General features: G+C 38.4%; 9 protein-coding genes across 9 annotated transcripts; 4 read left to right on the top strand and 5 right to left on the bottom strand.

Annotated features, from left to right (window-relative positions):
• Positions 1 to 36: 36 nt before the first annotated feature.
• FDP41_004344 (uncharacterized protein) lies at positions 37 to 2,634 on the top strand (the record flags this gene model as incomplete). The annotated part of the gene is made up of 2 exons (XM_044707748.1): positions 37 to 695; positions 825 to 2,634. 2 exons carry the CDS (start codon positions 37 to 39, stop codon positions 2,632 to 2,634), a joined length of 2,469 nt encoding a protein of 822 aa, XP_044561158.1.
• An 86-nt stretch (positions 2,635 to 2,720) lies between these two features.
• On the bottom strand, positions 2,721 to 3,446 carry FDP41_004345 (uncharacterized protein; the record flags this gene model as incomplete). Its single annotated transcript, XM_044707749.1, has 1 exon — positions 2,721 to 3,446. The coding sequence occupies one exon, from the start codon at positions 3,444 to 3,446 to the stop codon at positions 2,721 to 2,723; it is 726 nt and encodes a 241-aa protein (XP_044561159.1).
• A 662-nt stretch (positions 3,447 to 4,108) lies between these two features.
• On the top strand, positions 4,109 to 5,017 carry FDP41_004346 (uncharacterized protein; the record flags this gene model as incomplete). Its single annotated transcript, XM_044707750.1, has 3 exons — positions 4,109 to 4,298; positions 4,539 to 4,576; positions 4,706 to 5,017. 3 exons carry the CDS (start codon positions 4,109 to 4,111, stop codon positions 5,015 to 5,017), a joined length of 540 nt encoding a protein of 179 aa, XP_044561160.1.
• Positions 5,018 to 5,275: 258 nt separating this feature from the next.
• FDP41_004347 (uncharacterized protein) lies at positions 5,276 to 6,262 on the top strand (the record flags this gene model as incomplete). Its single annotated transcript, XM_044707751.1, has 3 exons — positions 5,276 to 5,375; positions 5,515 to 5,583; positions 5,754 to 6,262. The coding sequence occupies 3 exons, from the start codon at positions 5,276 to 5,278 to the stop codon at positions 6,260 to 6,262; spliced, it is 678 nt and encodes a 225-aa protein (XP_044561161.1).
• Positions 6,263 to 6,371: 109 nt separating this feature from the next.
• FDP41_004348 (uncharacterized protein) lies at positions 6,372 to 7,961 on the bottom strand (the record flags this gene model as incomplete). Its single annotated transcript, XM_044707752.1, has 2 exons — positions 6,372 to 7,134; positions 7,348 to 7,961. 2 exons carry the CDS (start codon positions 7,959 to 7,961, stop codon positions 6,372 to 6,374), a joined length of 1,377 nt encoding a protein of 458 aa, XP_044561162.1.
• Positions 7,962 to 8,382: 421 nt separating this feature from the next.
• On the bottom strand, positions 8,383 to 12,117 carry FDP41_004349 (uncharacterized protein; the record flags this gene model as incomplete). The annotated part of the gene is made up of 1 exon (XM_044707753.1): positions 8,383 to 12,117. The coding sequence occupies one exon, from the start codon at positions 12,115 to 12,117 to the stop codon at positions 8,383 to 8,385; it is 3,735 nt and encodes a 1,244-aa protein (XP_044561163.1).
• Positions 12,118 to 12,437: 320 nt separating this feature from the next.
• FDP41_004350 (uncharacterized protein) lies at positions 12,438 to 14,807 on the bottom strand (the record flags this gene model as incomplete). Its single annotated transcript, XM_044707755.1, has 1 exon — positions 12,438 to 14,807. The coding sequence occupies one exon, from the start codon at positions 14,805 to 14,807 to the stop codon at positions 12,438 to 12,440; it is 2,370 nt and encodes a 789-aa protein (XP_044561164.1).
• Positions 14,808 to 15,246: 439 nt separating this feature from the next.
• Positions 15,247 to 17,532, top strand: FDP41_004351 (uncharacterized protein; the record flags this gene model as incomplete). The annotated part of the gene is made up of 1 exon (XM_044707756.1): positions 15,247 to 17,532. The coding sequence occupies one exon, from the start codon at positions 15,247 to 15,249 to the stop codon at positions 17,530 to 17,532; it is 2,286 nt and encodes a 761-aa protein (XP_044561165.1).
• Positions 17,533 to 17,646: 114 nt separating this feature from the next.
• FDP41_004352 (uncharacterized protein) lies at positions 17,647 to 18,936 on the bottom strand (the record flags this gene model as incomplete). Its single annotated transcript, XM_044707757.1, has 1 exon — positions 17,647 to 18,936. The coding sequence occupies one exon, from the start codon at positions 18,934 to 18,936 to the stop codon at positions 17,647 to 17,649; it is 1,290 nt and encodes a 429-aa protein (XP_044561166.1).
• Between the last annotated feature and the right edge of the window lie 1,121 nt (positions 18,937 to 20,057).

Here is a 20,057-nt window from a genome sequence, read left to right on the forward strand (position 1 = left end):
GTTTATAAAATCTAACGATCACGTGTTAACCTCAACATGACATCCGAGTTGGCCGATGAGGAGGAACTCATTCGATCGACCTTCCCCGTTCTCATCAATGACGAGGAAGAGCAACAACAATATATGGAAATTTCATATCGATATTCAGAACGTGGACACATTGTTCATACTCTTGATTTGAAATGGTACTCACACCTTTCACTCTTCGATTTTGTGGAACAAACATGTTGCAATGAATATAAATTACCTCTCTATTTAAAAGATAGTCTCACTTTTCAATTATTGGAATTAATTCGAGAACGTAAAATCATCAAGAATGATCAAATTGTGGATGAATTTTATTATGAAGATGATGATTTAGAAGATGATGATTTAGAAGATGATGACGACCACTCGGAATTGGCCATGAAAAAAGAGTCTCACAATGACATGGAACGACAACAAGAACACGTGGAAGAAAAATTGAACATCCACCACAACGACCATGTCCATCCAAACGCATTATTGGGTGATCATGATGACATCATGGAAACAATTTCACCATTGCCCATTCAGGACACTTCCAAATTTTATCGTCTCTTTCATTCGAGTTATGTGAATCAAATTTATTTGGTAAAAATTGCAAATGATTTAAGATGTGCCTATCAAGATAAAATTAAAAGTAGAGAGACAGAAATTAGTGAAATTCAGAAAGTGTAGGTTGTGTTACGAGTGAGTGAAATATCAATATTATTTCTAATGTTTTTTTAATGAAATGATGTGAAATTAATCATGACATGTTGTGTGAAATAATTTTTCAAAATGTCACAAATTTGTGACACTAGTCATCGCGATGGAATGGAACAGAAAATGACCATGGAACGAAATGATCAATTACAAGTCATGGTCTTGGAGCACATAAAACAATTAGAACAATTAGAAGAGAAATGGAACGAAGAGTTACGAGAATTGTACAAAGAAATGATCACTGCTTTTTGGAAGTTTGTTTCAGACCTCGACAAGGAAGATGTCATTTCAAATCGATCCAAAACGAAAGCAAATCTTGTCAAAAGTAAGGAAGATTTATTGTTTCCAGGTTTTCGTTTGATGGAACCCCGTGGAAAACAATTTGAATTACTTTTGAGAAATGAATTGCAAGGAGAAAAGTATTCCATTCAGAATGCATCCAACAAATTCGAACATCTTTCTTCATTTATTCGAAAATTTTCCATTCGATTTAAAAAGAAGAGAAACTCACCAAAAACGACCACCTCACAAGATCCATGGACTGTATTGGAGACATTTGATGCCATCGATAGCCCACAACCAATGTCCATGATGACGGAAAAACATGGCAATGTCACAACATCCTCCGAACAAGAAGCCACACGTAAAAAGCTGAATGAAATCAAACGAATGATGAAACGCATCTTTAGAGATGGACGTACTCTTACTGACATTCCGAGACTCATTCAAAATGAGAGATTTCATTGCATTTCTATTTACAAAAAAATTGAGAGAATATATTTGGAGAACGATGATTTGTATAGTCCCTATGATGATTCCTATGTGTTCATTGAGGATGATGCTGATTCTGAATTGTATAAAGATGACAGTACACGACGCTTGTGTGGAAGAGTTTTTATCATTTATACAGCTGATATGAGTGATTGTATTTGTAGAAATTTTAAGAAGGATGAAGAGGAGCGTGACTGTGAAGAGGATTACATTCTATTCAAAGCAAGACAAACCTATAACTTGTATCAATCGAGACTTTCTGCACTTGTGGTGAATTGTTGTATTCAAAAGAGCTCGATCGTTGAAAACGACCAAGCTTTGCATCAGGAAGCGAATGCAGCCTCACTGATGTCATACAAGCAATATTACTCTCCAACATTGACATGGGCCATGCGAGATATGGAGAGAATATTATTTGAGGCCAACCATGCACAAGGACCAGATTTTCATTTTCCATCGTTTGACGAGCAAATAAGACAAGTCAGGGAAAACATTCAGTCCTGTGCAACTAGTAGTGGCTATGATGGAAGTGGGAATGATCATGAAACAACTCCCAAGCTAGGAGATTATTTCATTACCAAACATTCTAATTTGAGTTATGCAAATTTAATTTTTCACCTCGTTTCGCAGAGCGATTATACTTCTAGTAGTAGCAGCAACAACCTTGAAAATACCAACGAACAAGAATATGAACAAATCATGAATGGCTATTCGAAAATTATGGATGATTGCAAAGAAATGGGAATGAGAAATTTGGCTATCCAAGTTCCTCTCTCGGTGACATTCAAACATCCAAAATTGGGTGGAAATCTTCCCAACGGAGACACGATCATTATGCAAATACGTGACTTGTTGAGAATGTATCTCACTAAGCAGAAGGAGCATGGAGCTTGGTTTTTGCCAAATCTCTTTATCTACTGTCCAAAGAATCCAAAACATTCCAGCGGAGACTTTCAATGTCAGTGTCACTACATGCTCATGCAAGAAACCGATAACATTTTGCATTATAGTTCCGAGAGTCATGGCGAAGAATCATACAATGAGAATGAGGATTTACACAAGTACATGGTTGAGCCATTCTACAAGTCCTTTCTGAATTCAAATGTACAACTTCCTCCTGCCTGGATCAAACTCTAGATTTGTATCAGTTCTGATCAGCAAAACACGACTGAAACATCGAAAGTTAGTAGTTGTCCGAAAATAAGGTATGATACTCCGAGCTCTTATTTTTGAATAGGAGAGTTGCTGTTGCTGTCATTCGTCATGCATTGCACATCTGAGAGAAATTCAAAACTCCTAGTAGAAAATTGCAAAGGCTCAAATTTGTGAATGAAAGGAGCCACTTGATCATTGAGAATGGAACCAAAGACTTTGTACACTCGATAGGAAGGCTTTTTCGAAAAACAAGGACATAAATGAGTCATGTGCTTTTCAAGCACATATTGATGCAACTGTTTCAATTCATCACTCCTCAGGCAATAGTAATTCAAACGTTCGAGACGGGCCAACTTGTACATGAGGGGGTTCATGAAATTGATGTTGACTGAAGAGAGGCCTGTACAAGAGGAGACATTATTTTGCTTACTTCTGGAAATGGAAAGAACCCTATCAAGCAGCATACTCAATTCTTGATGATTTTGGTTGTTTTCATGGAATCCCGTGTGCTCATTCCCGTCATCTTCCATTGCATTTTCAATACGATCATCATCATCACGACCTGAACGATTCGGGAATCTAGTTCCAGGAATTGACAATTCCTCTCCAGAATCTTCCTCAATCAGAGATTCCTTCAACATTTGCTTTATAGCAAATATATATGCTTCTCTTTCATCCAAATAGGTTCCCACACACTCTGAATACGTATCAGAAAATTTGAAGCAATCATCATGCTTTTCAAATACCACACTATAAATAATGGTTTGAAAGGCTTTTCTGCAACCACCACTCATATTTTCATGTTAGATTCTTTCACCCTCCTTTCTTCCGATCTTGAACAACAACAATACTGTACAACAACACAAGAATTCACCTCTTAATGAATAATCGGGGTATTTAATCAAACACAAAGTATGGTTCAAACGATTGGAACAAAGACAAAGCCTTCTTAAAAGCCTCAATAAAGCCTCAATTTTTTTTTTGAAATTATTTTAAAAAAATTGGATGAGCCTCATCATCATTGCAGCTGAGTCCTTTAATCCTCATTTCTCAATCGGATCATCACACATTTGATAGAAATTCGCCATTGAAAAACAATGAATCACCTCCATGATCTTTCCATCATCAGATTCCCCTTTTCTAGTCTCGAGACTTCATTATGAAACGACAGTTGACAAAAAACAAGGCAAGTCCGACTGAAAAAAAATTTTCAAAGTATTTGCCGAGAGGTTCATTCATCTCCATCTCTCTATTTATTAGTGAAACCACGTGCTTTTTTACTACTCTTTGTTATTTCATCATCATCATCGGAATTTGTAGAGATCATTTTTCAATTATTCTGATCTTGCTCAAAAAAGAAATACAAAATTTGTGCGAGGTTGAAATTCATTATTAACAACAACAACAATTTTCAAGTGATATTTTGAATTTATTTCTTGTTTTTATCATCATCATCATGGGTGCTTTATTTTCCAAGTTGTGGGAGTTGTTTAACGGCAAACAATTAGAAATTTTGATGGTCGGATTGGCCAACAGCGGAAAGACCACTTTGTTGAACGTTATCAGTGATAATGAACCTGGTGATACATTACCCACTGTTGGTGTCAATGTTAGACATGTAAAGAAAGGAAACGTTACAATGAAAGGTGAGTGTATTTGGGTGAAAATTTGTGATAGTAATGACAGACATCATTATTGAATGCTATCATGATGACTTTTCCATTAATTGGATTTGATCACAATAATTATTGTTTTGTTAACATTTTCATGTCACTACTGTCATTTAATGATCATCATTACTCCATTTCTGATTCCACTCAACCATCATGTCATCAATGATTGAACTGTTGCATAATTTGTGGCTTGTCACGACGCATGAATGTCAGTGATGGACCTCGGTGGTCAAGAGAGATTTAGAAATTTGGTAGGTGTGACATTATATCACGGAATATTGACACAAGCTTGTAAAAAAATTCAAAAAACAATTCTGTTTCAACATGCCATGATGATGCTGATTTTCACATTCATCTTCCAACATTGAAACACACAATAGTGGGTACAACACTCTGGCAGTTGTCAAGTAGTAATTTTTGTTGTGGATGGTGCCGATATTGATAAGGTCCCAGAGGCAAAACGAGAACTTCACAAATTGCTTGAAAACAAAGATTTAGAAGGAAAACCAGTTTTGATTGTTTTGAACAAGATTGATGTTGAACGAAGATTTACAAAAGACGACATTGTCAAACACATGAATTTGGACTATATTGACAACAAGAAGAATCCTTGGGCTGTCATTCCAATTTCTGCTTTACACAAGACCAACATTACCGATGTAGTTGATTGGTTGATTAAGCAAACCAAATAATGTGTGAATATTAATACTAAATACACAAAAGATTCTCATTTTCCTGCATGTCTTGTTGTTCTGAACTCTTTAGGCCATTTGATGAAAAGTTTTGAACTCTCATTTGAAATCTCAGAACTTTTCTCTGAGAAAACAATTCATTTTCTCAATATATACCACTCTAATTTCTAAAGAAGAATCATTGAAAAGAATGCATTGAGTGTCATTAATAGTTGCAATCGCATAAAAAAGAGACAAATCAGATTTGCAATCCTTAAAATGATCAAATTGCTCAACGCTGAAGAATCTCGTCAAATCGATTTGGCTCTCATGGGAGAAGAATTTGGATTTGTAAACGATTCATTGATGGAAATGGCAGGTAATGATCATGAAATTCGACTCTTTTAAACTTTGTTTTTGCTTCTCCTATTATTACACTTTGATCAACAAACTAAAAACTTGAACTTGTTCGAATGATCATTCCGATGATGATGGAATGCATGTTCGTATTGGAATAGGCATGTCGGTGGCTCATGCCTGTGTGAAAGCATTTCCTTTGAAACAAATTTCAAATTCCAAATTTTTAGGTGAGTGTTGGAGATTTCTCGAGAAATAATTGGATTCGAAAATTGTTCTGACTTTTTGAATGGTTGTTCCTGTTGTTGTATATTCGGTTAGTCATTTGTGGACCACAAAATAATGGGGAGTGATGGACTCGTTGCGGCTCGTCATTTAAAACATTTTGGATATGAACCAGTGATTCTTTATCCAAAAAAAGAATCTGCAGAAAAAGATTTATTTAAAAGACTTATTTTGCAATGCACCACTTTGGGAATTCCAATATATTTCAGCTTGGATGAATTATTTCAAAATTATGATTTGACATATTTTACTTTTATTTTGGATGCAATATTTGGATATTCTTTTTCTGGAAAGTCAGGAATTAGAGAACCATTTAAAATAGTCATCGAAACAGTCAAGAAACCAGAATATTCCTCCATACCAGTGGTCAGTATTGACATTCCAAGTGGATGGGAAATTGACACTGTGGATATCGACGAAAATCTAAAACTTGGTTTACGATGTGACATTTTGGTATCATTACCTTCTCCAAAATTATGTTCATTGAATTTTAAGGGACGACACTTTATTGGAGGTCGATTCATGCCACCTCAATTGTTAAAACAATTTGGAATTGATTTACCTTCCTATCAAGGGACAGAGATCATTATGGAAATAACATCGGATATGCTGAGAATGCCATAGAAATGATTTATTATATATAATAATGATAATAAGATTGACTACCTGATGGACCATGTATTGCATTCAAAGATTAAAAAATATTGTGAAATTATTATTCCTATTCTCATTACTAGTGACCACATTTCACCTGAATGTCACAATAATGAGCTTGTGCTGCTCCTCCATTCATTTGCTTAATCAATCCTAACAAATTTCCAAAAAACCAATTCTGTCTCTTCAAATGCGAATACTTTTTCACAAACACACAAAAATAGTCACTTGAATTTTGTGTGGATAAAAACCATTTGAAATGTGGTGGAAGAGGTGGTGCCTTAATTAATAGATTTGGCTGTAAATTTGATTTGGCAACATAAATTTCTCGATTGGATGTCAAGAAGAAACAAAGATCATTTGTCGCTCGAACACTTTCAACATGTTCAAATATTGGTAATTCAAGTCGAATTCGTGTTAAAATTTTGAAATATTTCTCAACAGAAAACATCTCATAACTGCTGGTCAAAATCACAACCTTATCCCCAAATAGAGCACACTGTATGACCCTGTAAGGTATAGCAAGTAAATCAAAGGATCCAAATTTCGATTGCCGGCTCAAATAAAAGTCTCCATTCTCGCAAACAATAGCAATGATATGCTGTGTACCATCGATTTGTTTGATTTTAGAGGAGAAATCATTGCGGACCTTTTTAACCACTTTTTCCCTGCCATTTCCACACCAATAAAGCAGGTTATTTTGACTAAGGAAAAAGGACGAGTTTTGACATGCATAAATATGGCTAAAAATGATTTGTTTCCCATTCTCATCCGAAATAACAATTTCTCTTGGTTTGGAAATGTAGGTTTCAGTACCAAGCCCTAACTGTCCAAATTGGTTGCTGTATTTGAGAAACATGTGAAACAATTTAAATATGATAAATTCGCGAATTTACCATGAATATTTCATACATAATTGGATCGAAAAGTGAATAATGCCATAATATTATGGCAATTTAAAACAATTTCAATATTGAATATACCACCAATCATTCCAATTAATAATTATTATCAAAATAATGAATATATATTCAACAACAACAACTCCCACCTACTTTCCAAATCCAAAAACTCTTCCTCTTCTCGTACACAGCAAAGTGTGCATACTTCCAAAATTCATATCAAACACATGATCCTCTTCACACAATTGATCCATTACATTCAAATTCTTCAAACGTTTAAAAAACGCCTCACTTCCATCTGCACTCACTCTTTCAGACACAAACAACCGATGCAAACTTGAAGTTGAGACAATTGGGCTGAAATCCACGTCCTCTCCTCCCAGTAAAATATTCCCTATTGGATCATTCAGGCCTTGAATGTGTCCTTTCAAGATTCGACATTGATATTTCTTATGTACATGAAAACGAGTCGGATTTTGCTGAGTATTCAAATGTTTCCATGATTCTAAGTTTGAAATCACATGGAATTCTTCCGAGACTGTATCTTCATCAAGAATGATCATGTTTTTCGTCGATGACAAGGATGAATACTTAGTACGAGTCTTTTTTTGCTTTTGTTCAAAATTTTCCTCCGAGTGATGCTCTTGTTCAAAATTATCCAACAATTGATGAGCCTGTTGATCCAAGAATCGGAGAAAAGATTCATCTTGCTCCTCAACTGCGAGAGGCTCTTCCACACGGAAGGAGTTGTTGTTGTTTGTTTGCATTTTTTTTTGTGATCCACTACATACATGAATGTCCGAAGCTTGATCCTGTGAGATACTTCTGTGAAATGAAGATCTCCTCTTTAATCTCCCAACCATGCACAATCACAGATTCGAATTCGTGGTTTAATCCACATGGTCCCATTTTCTACGTCCATCACTCCGGTTTCCTACCTCCAGATAGTGATGCGATAAGGCACGTCCCAGCTATTGAAAGGAATTGGCCTGAAATCCAAGTACTGTTAGCCCTCTTCGTTGGCAGATGCCACAAATACTACTACTATGACAAGATTGAAGACTAAGGACCTTGTGTCCTTAGTTAGAATCCCAACTGGATTCGGTGTACATATACCCCAATAAATTTTTTTTTGTGATCGAACAAAAACTGATCTCGTTCGAATGAGGAGAGGAAACATTAAAAAGTTTATTCGGTTGTGGTGATAATTCTTACAGCCAAATTCATTGCCATCAATTCTTGAATCATGAGCTTGAATGCATAAGGTATGAAGACTTGTGAAAAGTTGGTCTTGTTGTCACAAGCATCGCATTTGAAAATGGACTGTTTGAGATTGGCTGTAGCCATCATACCACATACATTGCAAATGTGAACTCGGTATTCGTCTGAAACTTGGAACAAACGCTCCTTCAACCATGCAGCAGATCCGTGTGAAATCATACAGTCACGTTCCATTTCTCCGAAACGAAGACCACCATCTCTGGCACGACCTTCGACAGGTTGTCTTGTCAAGTTTTGGAGAGGACCTCTGGCACGAGAGTGAATCTTATCGTCGACCATGTGCTTCAAACGTTGGTAATAGGTTGGGCCAATAAAGATTTGAGCTTCCAATTTTCTACCCGTGTGACCATTGAACATGACCTCGTTGGCACGTTTTTGATAACCATACGAGTGAAGCATTTCTGAGAAGAAGTTGACATTGGCATCTGTGAAAGGAGTGGCATCACCTTCACTGGCTGACAAGGAGCTGACCTTTCCCAATAAACACTCAATGAGCTGACCAATGGTCATACGAGATGGAATGGCATGCGGATTGACAATAATATCTGGCACAATACCTTCACGAGTGAAAGGCAAATCCTCTTGTCTGTAAGTGATACCACAAGTACCTTTTTGACCGTGGCGAGAGGAGAATTTGTCTCCAATTTGTGGAATTCTTACAACTCTGACTTTAACCTTAACGAACTTGAATCCTTCAGAATCTGTGGTCACAATGACAGTATCTACAATACCATTTTCATTGCTTCTCAATGGAGTACTCATATCTAGCCTAGTTTGACGACTGGTCTTTTGTTTCGACGATTCTTCTGGGATTGGTACAGTCTTACCAATAATGACGTCCGATCCAGAAACTCTAGTACCTGGAGCAATGATACCGTCATCTTCTAGCTTGTCATAGGTGCTTGTTTTCATACCAGCAGTGGTATCACGTTTTGGTTTTTCAATATTTTCAACTACAATGGTTCCCTTTTTTCTTTCGTGGTCACTATAGGTACGATAAAAGACAGAACGGAACAAACCACGATCAATGGCACTTTGGTTCATAATGACAGAGTCTTCTTGGTTGTAACCAGAGTAGGTGGCAATGGCAACCACTGCATTTTGACCTGCTGGAAGTTCTCCGAAGCGCAAATATTCCATAGGTTGAGTAGTAACGAGAGGTCTTTGAGGATAGTACAACACGTGAGCCAAAGTGTCCATACGTTGTTGGAAGTTGGTAATATAGACACCCATGGCTTGCTTACCCATCGCAGATTGATAGGTATTACGAGGAGATTGGTTGTGGTCAGGGAATGGGATAATGGATCCCAGAATACCAAGAATCATACTTGGGTGAATTTCAGCATGTGTGTACGTGAGTTGACTGATTTTCTTAGATTTTCCTTCTTGAGCTTGAGTTCTAAAGTCTAATAATTCTCTAAAGTCCATGGCAATCATGATGGACTCTTCCTCTTCTGTATCGATCAATTCAACGAGACCTTGTTCGAGCAAGTTGTCCCATGTCATGTTCTGTTCACGAAGAGCTTGAACATGATGATTCTTAATGTAGAGAGTGGTATTATCACGATCGACAATGAACAATGGGCGAGCGCAACGACCACTGTCACACCAAATTCGAACTTCCTTTTCTCTCACGTCACGTACAATGCTGACCTCCATGTGTATAGTTCCGTTTCTTCTCAAATCTCTCATGTATTTGACCAAGTCATCTGGAGTAGGGTGAACACCCATCCACACACCATTCAAAAATACCTTCGTATACTTATTCAGGTCTGATTCGTCCAACTCGTGCAATTTGTGAATACCTAATTCATCCAACATTTTAGAAATGGTTGACTTGTCAGTACCGACTGTAATGTAAGACATCATGGCAAGATTCTTGACCAAACCACAAGCACCTCCTTCAGGAGTTTCAGCTGGACAAATAACACCCCATTGGGTATTGTGCAATTGTCTAGGAGCAGCTTGCTTTCCAGATCTCTCGATTGGAGTGTTCAATCGACGCAAGTGAGACAATGTTGATGTGTAGGTCAAACGATTGAGCACTTGTGCAACACCAGCACGAATATCTCTTGAGCCTTGCACACCCCAATTTCCAGTAGCGAGAGAATATTGTAGACCCTTAGTAATGGTTCTCTTATTGACAACAGATGCAACATCAATTTCTGTCGATCTCAACATGGTCTTCTTCAATTGAGACTCAACTTCTTTCACAACTTTCTTAAATAATTGCAAGAATAGACCTTGTAAAAGTCCTCCAGCCAACTCCAAACGTTTGTTACCATAGTGATCACGATCGTCGAGTGGTCTTCTTCCTAGAGCTCCCAATAACAAACGGTGAACCATGTATCCAATAAAGTAAGCCTTACGATCATAGGAGGTGTCACCAATACCGACATGTGGAAGCATTTCTTTTTGCAAAATTTCCTCGGCATGATTAATACGTTTTTCCTGGACAGTACCGACTGTATTACCTCTCTTACCGATATAGTCGAGGGCAACAGTGTCAGATTGAATGGCAACAGCCTCTTCGAGAGAAGGTCGAAGCAGTTCCATCATTTGTCCATCATTTAAATTATAGATAATATGTTTGATAATTTCCTTATCAGCCGTACATCCCAAAGCTCTAAACAAAATGACAATTGGAATATCTTGTCTGATGTATGGAATGGTGGCATGAATGAGTCCTCCGATACCTCCCTTTCTACTTCCGTGCTTAGGTTCCATCTTAATGAAAAAGCCACTTGGTGCTCTATAACCTCCTTCTTGTGACGAACGAATCTCTGCCACATAACTGAACTTGCTCATGGCCTTTTTGAAAACATAGACGTGATTGGTAGCCATACGTTCTTGCGCGATAATGACCTTTTCACCTCCGTTAATGATAAAGTAACCACCAGAATCGAATGGACATTCACCAACGTCGGTGACATCCTGCACTTCACTTAGCATACAGTACACACTTCTAAGCATGATTGGAATGGAACCGATTGGTACCTTTTCATAGTCCTTGATCCTCACTGTGAAGTCCTCATTGTCCTCTTCCAAATTATTTGCCTGATAAAGTGTCGCGGCAGAACCTGGACGGAGTGAAATCTTCTTCTCTTTAATATCTACATACAATGGACTTGAATAGGTCAAGTTTCTGAGACGAGCATCATTAGGATAGATGGATGAGTATGTGTCAGATGTTGATTGTTCAGATTTTGTTGTATCAAGGGTTGGTCTTGAGAGGTAAATTTGTCCAAACTTGATATGGTACTTGAATTGTTGTTGATTTTGTTGTGAATCTTTCTTTTGTCCAAACTTTACACTCTGATTACTTGCAAGAATAATCTCTGGCGTACCATCGACCAATTCTTGGATGGTTTGTTGAATGAAGGCGTTGAAGGAGTCGAGCTGTTGTCTTACAAGTCCTCCCTTTTGGTCAAAGAAGGCTGTAATGACTGGCCAAACATCTTCCTGATGCTTGATTTCATCATCTTCACTAAAATAGTGAAGTTGTTCGTCCTCCATTCCTCCGCCTCCCATGTAGCCTTGATTATTTTGATCCCCATAATCCATTTGATCATCATCACCATAATCTCCCTCCATATCATCCATATTGTGCGGATGATGGAGATTGTCGTCGTGCATCATCATGGTTTAATAATATAGTGGTGTATGGATGAACAATAATAAATAGATGATTAAATTGTTGATATGTATATATGAACACTGGATGGTAATAAAACTCTCTCCGAATTGAACAAGAGTTGTTGTTGGGGTAATCAAGTCTTGAGGGAAGGAAAAAGCGTTAAAGACTTGATTTTTTTTTTAAAAAAATAAAAATGAAGCTGATTTCGTTTCACAAACTTCACTATAATTTTAAATGCTTGGTTGTGAAAGCCACAAAAGACTGCTAATTTATAAGACTGTAGTAATAATGTGATGACAGTAATACTCATTCGATAATACGCACATTACAATTGCCACATGCAAACACATCCTCTTTTTTGCATGAACACACTCTGAGCAGTATGATGAGTATGCGCACGACCTCCGTTGTTCCCTGCATTGGAACGATTCGAAGTGGTGCTTTCAGTGGGCACAAATTCTAGCAAGCAAATAATACGATTTCCACAAATTGTGAAATCCTTGACAATAATCTCGGATGGCAATACTTTCAATAATTGTTGAATGGAATAATGATTTTTCGGATTGAGTACAACATCGGGCAAAGGATATCGAATGAGTTGCATATCCTTGTGATGCTTGGAGGTCCAAACGCATAAATAATTGTGTGCATCGTTGTTCGAGATGATGATATCTTCGGTGCTATTGCTTCGAACAGATGATACAACCTTCACTTGTCGATTCACGTTGCCATTCAGGTCAAAAATATTGGTTCCTCTACTGCCTCCAAGTTCTTGTGGTAATTTGTAACCAATGAGAGATTGTTCCATACTTGCCTGCAATTCCACAATATTACCTGTGATTGACGAGGAGGAATTGGAGAGGATCCAATTTTTCACACAGCCATCCACAGAGCTTGAGGTGAGTCTTTGGCCATGCACTGAAATGGAAAATATTGGAGTAGAATGTGCTTCATCAATGTGAACCAATCTTTCAAAATTGTTTGCATTAATTACAGAGATGGATTTGTCGTAAGAGCATGTAATCATTAAGGGTGGTGATTGGAATTTTGTGACTCTACGGCATGTCTGCACATCATTGTGAGAGGAGACAGCTGGAAGTGTTGGAATGTACAAAACTTTGGTTATGAGATCTTTGTGTGGCTTCATGTGATGGACCATGTGACCCGTATGAACATCATAAAAGATCAATTCACCACTCGTAGAGGCCGTGATTAAGAGCCCCTTATCCACATGATCTGCCATACACCAGACCAAATTGTTGGGCTGAATGCTGTGCTTCAATTGCATGGTATTAAGAGACCAAATTTTAATGGACTTGTCCCTAGAAATGGATACGAGCTTATCAGGATGCTTACTGATTGGAATGACGTCTCGAATCCAATCGGTGTGTGAAGACAGGGTTGCAATGCATTTAATGTGGAAATCCATCGATGGTGAACAAACAGTCTCATGTGATGATGATGATGACTCGCTAGTGTTCCATGATGACGACAAATATTGTGCAGATGGTGGCGAAAACTCAATTTTCCAAACCTTAATGGTCTTGTCCTTAGAACCTGTGATCATGAGTAAGGAGGGACCTGTGCCGCCATTGGTGGTTGCAATTTTGTGAGTATTGCTTCCGCTGCTGCTGCTACTGTTGCCACTACTACTACTACTTGCTTGATTCTCACCATGATAATAGCGAGGAGTGTGAGAAAAGTATTGAGAATTCAGAAATCGAATGCAAGTAATTTCATCGTAATGTGCCGGAATGGTTTTATCCACAAGGCGATACTTGCTATCAGAGTTGATCAATGAGGAGGCAGATATTGTCACCTCTTCATCCTCTTCGGTCTCTTCATTTCCCTCACTCGTCGTGACGTGTTTCCATCGATCACTCAACATTGAGATCTTGTTTGCTTGACTTTGTCGACGTTTTCGGTGAAAACCTTTCAAAAACTCTTCTCCATAATCTCTCACATAGACTTGAAGTTTATAATCAAAGGTTCCAATACCAATGAATTCCACACATCGATTCAAAACATTACACACTGAGAAACATGTGGGAACATGACGAGATTCAGCACTCAAGAGAGGTGTCACGAGTGAGAAGTTTTCTCTCATCTCCACACCCCCCATCGAAACTCGATCTCGAGAGCCAATAAGGTTTGCAAGGAGCCAACGGAAAACTTGACTTGAGAGAGCTCTCGGATGAGAAGGAGGACCATCATAATTATGGGTAAGAGAATTGAGACAAGATGTTGAACACTCCTCTGATTCCGATCGAAATGTTCGAGTGGTGTTATCCATATTCTCGTCGTCATTATCATCATTATCAGTACCTATCATATTCATGACTGTAGCCCCTGGTTCATTACTGGTGGTGGTGGTGGCTATTTGCTCCAAAAGAGCATCATGCTGCTCCTCCTCTCTCCTTCTTTCGTCATTGTTGTTCAACACATAATGAGCAAGTTCCCGATACGAAAATGTTGGACACAAACTCGATTTCTCGTACTCTCTCATGTACAATCGTCGCCATAGGTTCAACAAGACACCCTCTTCCATGTGCAACACTCGGAAAAACCTCCGACATACAAGGTCTAATCCCGATTCACTCAGAAAGACCAATTGATTCAAGGGAAGATAGGAAAAGATTAATCCGAGTGTCGAGTCATCGAGATGTTGTAAAGATCGTTGTTGTTGTGATTTCATTGTCAATTGACAATTTGGGTTCATTCCGAGAATGTTTTGAAATGGATTTTGGTTGATCATTGGCTGATGATGATGCGCGAAGGGTTACTCTTTTTTCTTTTTTTTGTTTGATCCTTTTCTTAAAGGAAGATCGATCGGAATCTTTCCGCGAGTTCCTGACTCAAAGACAAAGTTTTGACACTTATTGAGCGATTATTGAAGTTTGTTGAGCAAAAGAAAGAAATAATATTTTCAATATTCAGGAATATTGCCTCGAAACTACACACCCGCCAAAACCAAGTACAGCCGTTGGACCAAATTTCAAAAAAAAAATTCATGAAAATATCGAGCAAGTGTCTCTCAGAGATTTTTGTACCATTAGTAATTGAACCAATTTTTTGAACATTGTCATCATTGAAGACTTTGTAATTACCAAAGAGTTATTATTTATTTGTATTGAATGCTCCGACAGCAGAATAACGGAGGAGGTGGCTCAAGCACCCTCACTCAATCTAAAAAGACATCAACCTTTACTCCAACCGATCAGAGAGAATTGTACAGAGATGCGGTCAAACAACAATCATCAAATCCTTTCAAATTGGAGCGAGTGGTTAATTATGACAATATGTTTACTGGCCCTAATGATGGTTTACATCCATCGTACGGATTTCGCTTCGGGGCTTCCCACAACTACAATCCTAATTATTTCCCTCCCAAATCATTTGTAAAGAGTGGGCGAAATGAGCCTCACATAGAGAGTACGATATCAGGACCCGACCGATATAAATTCTTTCATCGACCAGTGATTGGACCCATGCGAGAGGAGGAGTTTTTGAGCTTGCCTACGAACGAAAAACATACCGTCTACATTACAGAGAGACCCCTAAATAACGAGAATTCCATGTTGAATGAGGGAAGTTTTGAAGAGGAAAATGAAAGCGACCTTACGCGAGGAGCACCACCGACTCGAGAGGTGGGCACACAATCCATATACAGAGAAAGTGAGGCTCAAACAATGCCTTACTTCCCTGAAGTAAGGTCAGTCTCCAAAAAGAGAATGGCTGATAATGGAAGCCTTCTCGAGAAAGATCATGCTGTGGTTCAGGAAAAAGATCTTCCAGATTACATGAAAATGGATGCTCTATTTTTTGAGGACGGAAGACAAGGAGGACAAATCACCGAAGATCACATTAAAATCGTGGATAGAACACGAAGAAGAAAACAAGTCGAAGATCAGATAAAGAATATTGGCCCCAATGTGGGCGAAGAAGAGTTTAAGAGACGAGTGCAAATGTTAAAAGAGTTGGAAATGATCGAATGGAAGGAGAGAGAGGAAGAAATTGCTCAAATGCAAGATCGACAAATTGAACATGTGAGAGCCAAACTCGAGGTTCGCGAACAAATACGAGAAATGAAAAGTGTATCCAAACTCGAGAAACGAATACAGAAAATCAAACAAGATGCCGAAGAGAAATTGCAACAACTTGAAAAGAAGAAGCGAAAGCACATTCGACGAACCATCAAAAAGTATGACAATCCAGAAAACAAATTGGCAAGGAGAGACATTTTGTTCGAATATGCATTTCCTGCTTCCAAGACCTATGCTCCATTATTGCGAGATGGACAAGTCTCTGCCCTTAATACCATTGCGTATGAGATTAGACCTGCTCTTCTCACTGATCCTTTGGGAGTAGAGGAGGTTCAAATGAATCAAGTGAACAAATTCCTCATTAAAGAGAGCAAGCACAAGGCTCTTCCAATCAAGGACAAGACAGGTTCGGTCATTGTGGATCCATCCAAGACCATATCAAATGTGGATCGAGCGGAAAAGGTTGTCAAGGAACATTTGAGACTCGCCATTCATGATCTAGAAAAGTCTAAGACCGTTGACAATATTCAGGATAGAGTTAAACAAGTTAAAGAAATGTACAAATCAACGCCGCGCATTGTGAGACCTCCAACACCAACTTTGGAGATTTTCGAGGAAGCAGAGACAGACGTCATGGCTGATGATATCGAAAATGCAGTCGTATTTATTCAGAAATTACTTCGAGGCAGGGCTGCCCAAGAAGAGTTTTATGAAGGAAAAGAGAGAAGCATTGAGCTCATCAAGGAGCTTCAAGCTGTCGAGGAAATTAAACAAAAGGAACGAGAAAAGGCAAAATCGCATGTCTTCAAGGAGCAAAAGAGGCGACAAAATATGGACCAAACTCGAGAAATTGTCATGGAAAATTTACAAGGCAAACTTATCAGCAATGCACTTGATTTCTTGTCGAAGGAACTCATAAGACAGGAGGAGTTGAAACGAGTGAAACAATTGGTCGAATTTGCAGAAAAGGAACGAAGCCAAAGGGAGCAAGAGGAGTCAAAACGAAGACAATCGGAGGAAGAAGAGCGTCACAAAAGAGAGCAAATTCAAGCTGAAACCATCCAAATTCACAACGATACTGTCTCAACGTTCTTGTTGGACATCTTCAACTCATGCTCTGTGAAACTTGCAGAAAAACAAGCCCACCACGACGTCATTCAAGAGCGTTTGACAGAACAAGCCCAACGCGACCGAAGTGTTGTAACACCTGAAGAGTGTCACATTAAGGATTTAGTGCGGTCCTTCCTGTTGCCCCAAGTGAAAAGAGAAATTTTGAAGAAGAAGATCGACTCCAATCAAAGCAAATATCTGCACGCTTCCCACTCTTCTCTGTTCAATGCTCTGAGTGGCACTTCACTCGAAGAGATCCAAGAATAAATGTTGCTATTTGATTGCAATTTCAGTGCATTGAATGGATGATCTACAACATGTCAATGATTGATAGATTGTTTGAACAAGGCGATGAATTTATATTATGTTTGGCTGTCCGATTCAAATTTTGGAAACGAGTTCAGAAACTCTGTTTTCAAGCTCCTTTTCGCTTGCTCCTTCTAAACGAGATACAACAGATTCTCCATCTAATAAAAACAAAAAGGTTGGCATGCAGTTCACCTCGAATCGACTTGAGAGTTCAGGGAACTTGTCCACATCCACCTTCAAAAATTTCGCTTTTGGGTATTTACCTGCAAGATTGGTCAGGAAGGGAGCAATTGTTTTGCATGGACAGCACCAAGTGGCAAAGAAATCCACCACCACAAGACGATTCTCTGATAAAGTAGTGTCGAACTGAGTGACAGATTCAATTTCTTCTGGATGAACTATTGTCATTTGAGAGATGGTCTTCAAAGATTCCATGTATGACTTGGTTGGTTTCTTGTGTTTTTCCAAAAGGACTCGACCAAGCATTTCCAATTCTTCAAAATTTTGACAAGACTTGTTGAGAAGAACCACACTTGAAACTACCCCGATCAAGCTTGCTCCGTTGGAATAATTGACAAATGATAATTCCTTATCGAAGGATCTTGTACTGTCATCTTCTTTGGCAATATCCATGTCACAAGACACAGGAATGGACATTTCTCTTCCGTTGATTACCAACAAAATTTCCTTCACCATATTTGGGTTTTTAACTTCCTCCTCATCATACTCTGGTTGTGGATTATTGAAAGAAACAAAGATTTCATTCCACTGATTCAATTTGACTCCATAAATTTCAAATTTTTGATCCTGATTGTTCAACGTCACATGAGTGGGTGTAAGGCCAAACCAGCGATACGAACCTCCAAAGGTCACAATCGATCTTGATTCCTTCGTGACAAATACACGAATTAAAAGGGAGAAACACCCCAAGTTCAACATGTTCGGATTGCATTGAAGGATGAGATTTGGATCTGAGCCGTAACTCCCTTTCAACACAATACCACTTTCCTGATCAATCTGAGGCAACTGATGGGTATGATGATCGGCTGAAGGTTTGAATCGGATCTCATCTCCAAAAGCATGATACAAACTGGCATCCTCCATTAAGAGAGCATGATTTGGATGATCTTCAGAATCGATACTTTTGAAATAATCTCCATTAATATCGCATACAATTGCCTTGATCCATTCCTCAGAGATAATTCTGCCTGCACTGTCGCCATCTCCAGAGCCTGATCCTTGAATACTAGCTCCACCTTCTCCTTCATAGAAATTTCCCGAAGCTGGCATGATCTTCTTATTTTGAATGTTGTCTTCAGCAACCAATGGAGGAGGTAAAGGACAAGAGAAGGGCAACGACATTTGTGTTTCAAGAGATGTTAGAGAGAGAGAGAGTTGTGGAGTAAGAACGAACACGATGATCAGAAATTGTTCAATGATTGACAACGAGATTTTTTTTTGGGGTTTTAAAAAAAATAACTGTAGAGAGAAGGAAGGAACGAGGATGAACTTTTAAGGAGAGAGAATATTGAATATTGGTACGAACCAGGATAATTGGTTGACTCTCGAAATGGGAGGAAATGAAGAATGGGTCATCCAACATGTAAGAAATTGCTTGCAACTCTTTGACAGAAAGAGAAAATTGCAGGATCCTATTCACCATAAAGATGACAAGGAAAGAAAGTGCAAAAAGAAAAAACAAATGCTCGCAACAAGAAACGAAGAGACACTCACAAGAATGGATGGAATTTACGACGATTTAATCGTCAGTATATTTCTCTTTCTTGATTTTAAAACTCATCTATTAAGATGCATGAGTGTTTCTAGACAGTGGTGCTCGAATGCCTTAAAAGTGCCCATCTTTATTCGATTCAAAAACCGGTCTCCAGACTGGCTTCATTCAGCCATTCATCGTCTCACCTCCAATCATTTAAGGATCAATGTGACAGGGATTAGATTCCCTAGATTCGCTTGTTTAAAGAGGAAACTTTAGAATTAATTGCCAACAGTGAGACCATGGAACAATTGCAATCATTGAACTTCAATTTGCCTCCAACATCCACTTCTCAAGAGAAAATTGCAAAAATTGCAAAAAGCAATTGTTTTTCCCATCTCACTGAACTGAAAGTGGAAAATCTTGACCTTCAGCATTCATTCATTCTGATATCAAGTGCAAACATGAGCAAGTTAAAGAAATTGACCTTCCTCCAATGTGAAATCAATGCGATGATCCTGAACATCATAGCAGACCATTACGGTCTAACCAATAACTTGACTTCACTCACATTTAAAGAAAGCGAAACTAAAAGAAAGGACATTAAGGACTTTTTGTCGAACGCATCTTTCAGAAACTTGAAACATTTGACATTTGATTTCACTCCTGTCAGCACCGGTGCGATAAAATCCCTTATCGAGAACCCTTGTTTTTGTAATCTCACCGATTTAAGTCTCTCGTATGCTAGAATTGGACAGGAAGAGGTAAG

The sequence above is a fragment of the Naegleria fowleri genome, assembly GCF_008403515.1.
Source record: "Naegleria fowleri strain ATCC 30894 chromosome Unknown tig37, whole genome shotgun sequence".
In the NCBI taxonomy this organism is placed as follows: Eukaryota; Heterolobosea; class Eutetramitea; order Acrasida; family Naegleriidae; genus Naegleria; species Naegleria fowleri.